General features: G+C 32.8%; 1 protein-coding gene across 1 annotated transcript; it reads right to left on the bottom strand.

The window, feature by feature from the left end:
- Window positions 1–1,372: 1,372 nt before the first annotated feature.
- LOC131026960 (heavy metal-associated isoprenylated plant protein 23) lies at window positions 1,373–7,222 on the bottom strand. Its single transcript, XM_057956951.2, has 3 exons — window positions 3,175–7,222; window positions 2,329–2,404; window positions 1,373–2,140 (listed from the first exon to the last, which is right to left on the bottom strand). Exons 1-3 carry the CDS (start codon window positions 3,253–3,255, stop codon window positions 1,842–1,844), a joined length of 456 nt encoding a protein of 151 aa, XP_057812934.2. The 5' UTR covers window positions 3,256–7,222; the 3' UTR covers window positions 1,373–1,841.
- Between the last annotated feature and the right edge of the window lie 3,225 nt (window positions 7,223–10,447).

The following is a 10,447-nucleotide window of genomic DNA, read 5'->3' as shown; positions in this document are numbered from 1 at the left end:
TATTTATCAAGACATGTATTACAAGTATTTTAATGTATCACCCATATGAATGGTCATTTCTTTAATATAGCCTTTCAAAATAAATACTTTAAATTCATATTTCAAACACAAACATAGAATTATTAGTTCTCAACTTTTACGTTAAGAATATAGATATAAATATCTAATTTCTAAAATTATATTGAAGAAATAACCAATTATGTGATGATATATTAAGCGGTTTGTAATACATGTAAGTTGTTTGTAATACATTTAAATGGTTGTTAGGCGATTTGTAATACATGTAAGTTGTCTGTAATACATTTAAATAGTTTAGAATACATGTCTTGATGCATGTGTTAAATTTTATTTTTTAGTGCATTTTTAAATAATTCAATGTAGCTATCATTGATTTGACCACATGATTTGGTACTTCAAGAACCTCTGATTTTAATGAACCTACATACATATTGAAATTTCAACTCACCATTTAAGAATTTGAGAGGTGACAAGTTTGAATGGATAAATAATACTCTTGACAATCACATATGTTTTTTATTATTGTTGTTTTATATTCGTTGTTTATTTTAAATTTACAAAATATAGTTTTTTTAATTGATTTTAACTTTAGAAACACTAATTTATTTTTGAATTTAGACATGGAGGTATGAAGTTTGAGTGAGTAATTGTGCTAGACTCTCTTACCCAACAGCCAAAATACTTTTCTCATAATTGTGTTATGTCCACCCTTCATTTTTATTTGATTGTTTCCAACTTTTAGAAAAACCAATTTATTTCTGCATTTAGACTTGAGAAGTGTGAAGAGTAAATAACTATAAGACTCTTACCCAACAATCAAAATGCTTTTCCCATTATTATTTAATTTAAAAATAAAACCTTACTTTATTTGAACTCCTCTCTTATTGGTAAAATATTTCTTTCTTAATTTTAAGAAGCACTAACTTATTTTTGAATTTACACAATGAAAAAGGTTAAAATGAATAATTATTAGGCTTTTTTACTTAACCAAGATACTTTTTCATTATTTTTTTGATAAAAGTGTATAAACCATTGAATTATATTTTATTATTTTTGTTTTTTACTGAATTTTTACCCTAAAACACATCTCATTATTTGCCCTTATTTTTATTTATTATATATAAATTATTTAATTCTTTTAACTTAAAGAACTAAATTATTTCTTAATTCAAACATGAAACCTTGAAATATTTGAACGCTTCTCTTATTGATTAGGAAAAGTTAAAAATATTCCTTCCTACAGCACAGCAATCACTATCGACACACCTACCTATTACCTCCTTTCACATACTAAATAATTGCTTTAATGAAAGACTCTTCTAAACACTTCAGTAAAGGAGTCAATCATGCAATATATCTTAAAGGCCAACATGGTTAGATCTTTTGGCAATTCCATTAATTTAGGTATCGACTCGATCTTCAACAAATCAGCTCATCGCATTCATGACTTCACATGTGCATGACTAAATATCCCATCTTGAAAGCGACCCCCACGTTCACGACGTGAACCGCACGTTAAGGTGCTTACAAAATTTACCCATCAATAATTGGATCCGAAATAGATACGAAATCAGATTCATTTCTATCAAATCTTTACTAGTAAGTAGCGACAAGACGGTATAATTCACCAATCCAGCAAAAAATTACAATTCTGTTCTGGAAACCCAATACTATTTACCATACAGTAAAATATTATTCCACTGCCAGTCCAAGGTTCCATTCTCACCCCTACAAATCCTAACACAGTCCTGAAGCTGAGGACTGACATATGGAAAACTAATATTTTACATATTACAAAGCAATCTTTTCAGGTAAAAAAAAAATCACATAACGGTGCATGCATTTGGATTTTCTTCACTGAACATAGCCCCATACTGTTCATCTGGGCGGTTGGAGTTGGCCCCAGTATTGAAAGACTCTTTTCTCACATACCCAGCTGGTGCTTTCTTGTCATAGCTCTGTGCAGTCACAACAGGTTGTGTTACAGAGTTGTAGGGAACGTATGGCCAAATCTCTGCCTTTTTGCCTGTGGCTTTCACTTTCTTCAGCACCTTGTTTGGTTCAACGTACCCTGTAACTGTGACCTTCTGCATCTTTCTGTTTACATCCACCGTTTGCACACCTGCTCCACACAGATCCAACAGAAAAAACACAACCATACAGATCAGAAACAAATACAAAAAAACTGCAGTTTCAAGGTTTTTGATCAATGGAGAGCAAACAAAAACTGGCCAAAGATTTCCTGATTGCAGATCCTGCAATTTTAAAACTTTTTTCTAACAGAGTAATAAAGTTGTCTGTGATGATTACCTGACAAATGCTCAAGAGCTTTCTTCACTTTGAGCTCGCACCCATCACAGTCCATCCGGACCTTCAGCTCAACTGTCTGTATTCCATTCAAGAACCCTTTTTAGTAAAATGCCATGAACAACTATACCTTACAAACCCATTAAAATTTGACTGAGATGAACATACTATACAGACCCATTTAAATTTGTCTGTAACTTAAAAGACCCATTGAAATTTGTCTGAGATGAACATAACATACTATTCTTTACAAACCCATTTAAATTTCTCTGAGACAAACATAACATACTATACTTCACAGATCCACTGGAATTTGCCGGAGATAAACGTGTACTATACAAACCCATCTAAAATTATCTGAGATACACATTAACAAACTGTACTTTACAGACCCACTAAAATTTGCCTGGGATAAACATAATATACTTCACAGAACCATTTAAATTTATCTGAGAAAAGCATAACATGATATACTTAACATACCCATTTAAATTTGTCTGAGATAAACATACCATACTAAACTTTACAGACCCATTGAAAACTGTCTTGAGATGAACATACTATACTTTACAGACCCATTTAAATTTCTCTGAGATAAACAGAACATACTATACTTAACAGACCCATTGAAATTTGTTTGAGATAAACCTTTCTTAACCTTACAATACTTTAGAGACCTAATGAAATTGGTTTGAGATGAACACAATATACTTTTACAGACCCATTTAAACATATCTGACATAAAATAGCATACCATACTTCACAGACCCATTAAAATTATCTCTTCATTTCACACTCACAAACCCATCTAATAGCCAAACATGTGAACAGAGGGAAAGAGTATCTCACCTGAAAGGTTTTTTGCTTCTTATGCCTTGAACTACGCCGAAATAGATCTGAGAAATATTCCAGAGTTCCTCCCGGATTCATCTCCACTCGTCCAAATCAACTAATCCTTGAGGGAAAATATATCTAGTTCAGCAAATTATGATGCCTAGTGTTGGCTGTCTAGATTATTAATTGCAATTCTTGTCCAGAAGAGTCCGTTATGGATATATATATATACACTAAAGAAAGTGAGAACACCGTCCCACTGAGATGTGAAAGTCACATAAAGGAGGACGGAGGGTTTGGTTTGAATGCAATAAATTATGCATCAAGTGGGTGGTAGGAAACTGCCATGAGACACAGACGTAATGGGGACGCGCTTTGGGCTGCTGGATCCCACCAGTGCCATACCCTAATAGAGAATTGCCACGTTGGTCACTGTACTTTAGACTCACCAGTCATGTCCCCACAGATATCAGATATCCTCTGTAAGTAAATGACATTCTTTACCTATTCTCAGAGTTGAAACTCACAGGAAGATACCAAAGTGAAAAGTGGCCAACTCACTTTTTGTTGGATTGATTAGAAGAGCATTTGAAAAATGTGGGTATGCAAAATCATGATATTCTTATTAGAAAGAAATTCTTCTAGCTGGAAATGAGTAAGAGCATAGTAAGAGCATTTGATAAATGTGGGTATGTAAAATTAGCATATTCTTAGTAGAAGGAAAAAGAAAAAGAAAAAGAATATTGGAGGATAACTATTTTAGGATTGACTCTTAGAAGTTTAGTTGGAAAATTTGTATAAAGAAGAGAAATTTGGAAAGATGGAGATTGTTTTTGCTCTTCAAAATAAATGTATGAAGGTAAAGTATTCGAATTCTATTTGAGCTATTAGTAATTCACTGATGCTTTATTGGTGGGAAATATGAACTAGCAGCACTTCACACACCAAATGTATGTAAGTAGAGAGAATCCAAAAATACATGATCCAAAACAAATTCGAGTAAAGAACTTAGGTCTCATGTGAGATTCTTTTAGCTAAAATAGGTGCAATTCTTATCGAAGCAATTGTTATGGCCTGTCTTTTAAGATGTCTAAAAATATCAAGCAAATTGAGGTACATTATTGGCTCCTTGTTGTCTTTAAAGATGTCTTGAGCAAAATAAAAAATGCCATGGATGAAACAAAACTAAAGGCGAATAAGCAAATGTCACATTCACTGGAATGTTGCTTCACTAATGACAAAGAACTAACAAAAATTTTTTAAAAAAAATTAACAAGTCTTCGTAGAAAAAAATGCATTAAAAAAAAGGATATTATCTTGAAGAATTTAGCCTCACTTCTATCTATCAACCAAAGGTCTATTTAGAGGTCAATTTTCTTTCGAGAGCAGAGATTATCTAGTTTGTTTTGGTGTGAAATAGATTAAGATAGAAATGGCCAATAAAGATTTGAGAAGAGAAAATTTGTATCTTTCACACAATTGGGACAATGGATACAAAAGATTATTTTGAAATGTAAAGCTTATAATGACATCCAGGTCAAGTATACAAATAATTTAGCGACAATTTCATTTCAAGATCTTTTAGCGAAGAGATGGTTGAGAGGATTAAAGAGTTCATTATCAAATTGAATAGCAAAAGATAAACACTTCAAAAAGCAAAAATGAGAAAATCCTATTATCCCATAAACTCCACTCTTCTTTTTTTAAGGATTTAATATCAAAACTCTCAAACTATTCATATGAGTGTACCAAACTTAGACTGAAACCTCTTTAGTTGGAAGCCAAAAATTGAAGAATTTTCATTCCACTGAAATCATCCCGGACATATTTCTGATCTCATCATTTATGATATTAAGATCTAACATTAAACAAAACTTGATCTTGAATACCGAAACTCATACGAAACAATTCAACTTTACTAACAAACCAAAACCATATTAATCATAAACTCGACCTTTTTTAACCCATATACATTACAAATCTTCTATTCTAATTTATTGCTACTTTATAAGTCTTTTGGTTGGAAAGGTTGATCAGTCAATTTGCAGAGCATAGGGAAAGAGAGTTGTGGGAAACAGAGGTATGGTGTGGAGCATAAACTAGGAAATGCCAACCGTGCAGGTTTGCCAGCTTTTGGGCTATGACACACTATAAACTGTAGGCATGGGTGTCACTGGAAAAATGTACTGCCTAAAGCGATAGAGATATTTGGTTGAGGTGGAACCCTACTCAGAATGGGCGGCAAGTTACGTAAGATAAAGATGGTGGCAAGTGGTCGGCGAACCCCACAATTATGAATGCGTACACAAGTGCAATAACAAAACAATTGATGTTTACCCAAAAATGTTGGATCAGTTGTGTGATTGAATTTGTAGATCAGGTTGTAATATGTGAGTCTCGCCAAAATATCAAATCAGAGTGTGGGGACGGCATTTTTATATTGACAACAATTCACAAGACTTTGGAGACCTGCTTGTCTTGTCTTTCAAAGTATGGGAAAAATTAATGGATGCGTTTATATAGCAACTTAAAATGTATGGGTAGGGGAAGAAACTATTGGACAAACAACAAATCTATGTTCTCAATTCTATAGTTTTTTGTTTTCAATTATACTATGTAATTATACACAATAAAGAGTTAAATACAAGTTAGTTATCTAGTTGACAAATTTTCTTTCTTATTGAACGAAGCTGATTACAAAGAAGTCTTGACAAATTTTGTAGATGGGGTGTTTTGAAAGAAGAGTAGGAGAGTTTAAAAGATGTGTGATTGGATTTCAACCTCCCTCGAGTAGGGGTGATGGTACCAACAACCAAATAAATATCCTAAAACAATTATATTTGGTGGAAAAGTACTACATTGGGATCAAGGAATGGTGCTCTATAGTAAATCTAAATTTGCTCTACATATACACAAGATCGTTAGAGACAAAGTAGAGAATATGTAGGATAATACTATAGGGAAGGCTAACTCTTCCATGCCTTGAGCCTCCACTAGTTCTCATGCTTGCTAAGGATGTTCTATGGGTAATGTTAGCTTGACTTGACCTAGTTTAGTAAATATGTATGAATGAATCATTTCTAAAAATTAAAGTTCTCCCATCAAAATAATCAATAGAGATCTTTTGTGTTTACAAATAGTTTTTGTTTTCCTCCTTGAATACTCGAAGAACATAAAGATTTAAATTATATCTAAAGATTATTGGCATTGAGAGAAGTATGTGATTTAAACAAATGTATGAGGCTATATGTATATAAAAATAAATAGAGAATAAGATGAACCTTGAATAAAATTACATAGCTTATTTACATATTCATATTTTAAACAATCCTCCAAAATTAACATAAAATTAAATAAAAATAATATAAAAATGAAGAACTCACTATTACAAAAATCTACAAATATTATTTCTACCTATAGATTTATAACACAAACATTGGATTAAGTTATATTGATGCATTAAAGTTTAATCTATTTTGATGGGGAGGATTTTATACTCATTTATCACATTAAAAGATAGAAATAGATGATGAGAATGTTTTTTCTGAAATGAAATAGGCTACCTCTAAACAATTAGATGAACCTTTTCCATACGTATAAGGGCACACAACAATAAGAAAACAAGAACTAGTGTATAATTTTAAATTATATATAAAATAGTTTTAGTTGTGATAGTTTAATTTAAAATATCAATCATATATGAAAATATCAATATTTAATAATAAATCATGTAATAATCAAATAATTCTTAAATAAATTACAAACTAAATTATTTGTTGCAAATAATTTTAAACTAATGCCTTAAAAAAAATATTATCTAAAATACTAACATACAAATATTATATCTATAAAATATATTATACATAAAATATTTTAATTTCAATTGAATAATCAATATAATTTCTAAAAATTCAAATTTAGGCATTATAAATTGTATTGAAAGAACAACCTTCAATTCATTTTATACATCTACTAATATCAATACATGTTATCTCTTTACAAAAGAGAGGAGTTCAAGACCTGAAATATTTATATTTGATTCTCTTTATGAAATATTTATATTTGGTTCGCTTCTCTAACTATTTCCTTCATAGGGGAGGAGCATTAAATTTCACATGTACCAATAGCTGTTATCCCACAGCGTTACCATTTGGAAGTCAAAACAATAGCTATAAGCAATTAAGTTGCATGCGGAGACAACAAAAAAATTATCTGATGTACCATTTAGAATCTCTGAGTTCGAGAAATTAACTAAAATTATATGATTTTAAATTTATAATTTTACATAATAAAATTAAAAATATACTAACTAAAATTATTTCAACATCAATTATTCAGATTACACTAACTAAAGTCTGGATTCCAATCACACCCTGGTTTAACATACCCTGTAACTGTGACTTCATGCATCTTTCTGCTTACATCCACCATTTCTACACCTGCTCCACACAGATCCAAGAGTAAAAAAACAGAAAAAATCATACATATTATAAACAAGAAAAAAGATTGCAGATAAAAAATTTGGTCAATGGAAAGCAGAAACTGCTCAGAGGATTCCTGATTGCAGGTCCAGCTATTTTTTAGTATTCCCGGAAGCAGAGTTCTACTCCCGAAGGCTCCTTTATATTTAAAAAATATCACATACTGTCGACTGACAGTCGCAGGTCACACATAACGAAAACAGGAACAGCCTGGTCGGAAACCGGTAGATAACTGCCTCTAGACAGAAGAGTAATAAGATGTGCTTTTTGCTAGTGGGTCCCACTATAGCCTTAGCCTAATAGAGAATTGCCACGTGGATAGTGTACACGTGACTCATGTCACATCAGATATCTGATCTCCTTTGTAAGTACATGACAGATTTTTAATGCATGCACTTGTGAGTGGTTTTGAATGAATTCTAAATTTTAATCATTCCTTAGTTGAAACCAAAGGGAATTGTGGTTAGACTAGGACGTCTCACTAACCACAGAGTAAGGTTATTTATGTACGGATGCCTACATTTTGCCAGCACATAAATATAATATCTAAGATATTTGTTTTAGGTGGAACACTACATGAAGTACAAACGATGAAGATGGGGGCACGTGGCAGGCAAACCTCACAATTGCGCTCACGATGACATGTGTACAAGTAAAATGAGGAAGCGGTTGTTATTTAAACCAAGAATGTTGGATATGTTGAAGTTATCCAACGTGAGTCTCGCGAAAATAAATTATCTAATCAATAAAATTTTGATTAAATTGAAACAAAATATTTAAGATAGGGATTAAATTTTGTTGAGGATTAGGTTGGTAATTATGATTTTTTAAAGGGATGAAGTTGGGATTGCATTTCAAACAAGTGTCATGTACGGGAGTACTTGCCTTTTTCGTAAAAAAATGTTTAGTTAATAGATGAGTTATAACATCAATTTGGACATGAGGTTCAACAATAGTTTGAAATAATATATTTTAAGGTATATGTATTGCAACTGTGTAGTAGAGAGTGCCCACAATTATAGTATGTAATGAACAAATTGAAATTCAAAGTTGAAGATGTTTTTGATTAAAAAAACAATGTTAACTAGGGCGCCAACCCTTTACATAGTTAGAGACTATCAACAGAACATTTACACAAGTCAGAGACTATCAACAACTCCAATACAATAACAAAGACCTTAGACACCATCAACAATCCAGACCCAACTCAAGGAGGGGTAGGGATACTCGAGCCTTGACAAGGAGGGGTCTCTAGAAGGGCAGGGAAAACTTCCCCTTTCGCCTGCGACAAACAATCGTCCAGGGGATATTGTCATTGGGACCGTCAAGAGAGTGGTCAAGCGATAAGGTCCTCGCTTGGGTACCAATAGTAGATTCGAGAGAGGTTGCAGAACAGTAGGGAGTTGTTGCAGAGGAGTGGCATCATGAGAAGAAGCAGTAGGTGTGGAACAGAGCTGGAAGTCGAAGGCAACATGAGTAGAATCCAAATCAGGAGCCACAGAGGTTGATTCCTCACGGACAACAGTAACATCAACAGCAACATCAGCGAAGGGCGGCTCATCAACCGAGTCAGTAGCATAAAAAGTCAAATGATCTAGGGTGGCATCCTTCCACCAAGTAGCCACCCCCTTGTGGTGTGGGAGGGAGCAGTCTAACGCTAAATGACCTATGCCGAAACATTTTCTGTAGCGAAAGGGAAGGCCCTCAAAATCCACTAGTTGGGTCCAAGGCTTGTCCCCAACCATAAGGACCACATCCCCATGGAGGGGTGAGGAAATGTCAATGTCCACCAAGATGCGAGCAAAGGTGGAATGACCCATAGAAGTTGTGGCATCATCAACCATAAAAAAAATGACCAATAGAGTTTCCAATGGTCTCATAGCAAGATTGCTCCCAAAAGTGGAGAAGAAGATTAAGAAGTCGAACCCAAATTGGATGCACATTGAGTGGCTCAGTAAGGGGATTGAAGGAGGTAGTCCAAGTCTTAACAGAGAAGGAATGAACTCCCCAGGCCAACATCTTGCCCAAAATCTAGTCACGGTTAGAAGAAGACATAAAAGAAGCAATGAAAAAACCTTTAGCACAGGGAAAGAGTTCAATATTTTGATCAACTAGAGGCTTCCATGAGTTACTCACCCAAGAATGAAGATCTAGTAAAGAAGGCCAAAGCCCAGAGAATCTGCACACCAGTGCACAACTTTGGTAAAACCCAAAGTTGAAGATGTTTTATTGATTAAACATTTATAGTTATTGCATAATTATTCTAATTTTTAAAATAAGAATTAATATGTTCAAACTTTAACATCATATAAGTATATAATACACTTATCTCTATAACTTTAATTCTAAATTTAACAACCCTTAACCCTTGAAATAAGTTTAACCCTAATCTTAATTTTAGTCTTATGTCTAGCCTAGTTCAAATTTTAGTTGTAACCATAACCCTAATTCTAACATTAACATTAATTTGTGTTGTAGCCCTAATACTTAACCTAATTATACCATTAAATACAATCTTAATCCTATTTTTTCCTTAGCTCTATCCCTAGTCCTTAATCTAAAATGTAATGTCCCTCATGAGGAACCTCAAGGAACTAGATAATCATACAAGCAATAGCAGATAATTGCAATAGTTTTTTTTTTAAATGAAAACATTTATTAACTAGTATTAATTAAAGTTCATAACACATATATTTCCAAGAGGTTCCTCAACAACACAAAATAATTCATATTGCAACTATAAGCATTCATACATAGTAAATTTCAACTATATTAATTCATTACATATGATTAACCTATCTAAAAAA

The sequence above is a fragment of the Cryptomeria japonica genome, chromosome 10 (genome assembly GCF_030272615.1).
Source record: "Cryptomeria japonica chromosome 10, Sugi_1.0, whole genome shotgun sequence".
Taxonomy (NCBI): Eukaryota; Viridiplantae; Streptophyta; class Pinopsida; order Cupressales; family Cupressaceae; genus Cryptomeria; species Cryptomeria japonica.
The sequence above is the reverse complement of the archived record's forward strand: the minus strand, read 5'-3'. Positions and strand labels throughout refer to the sequence as shown.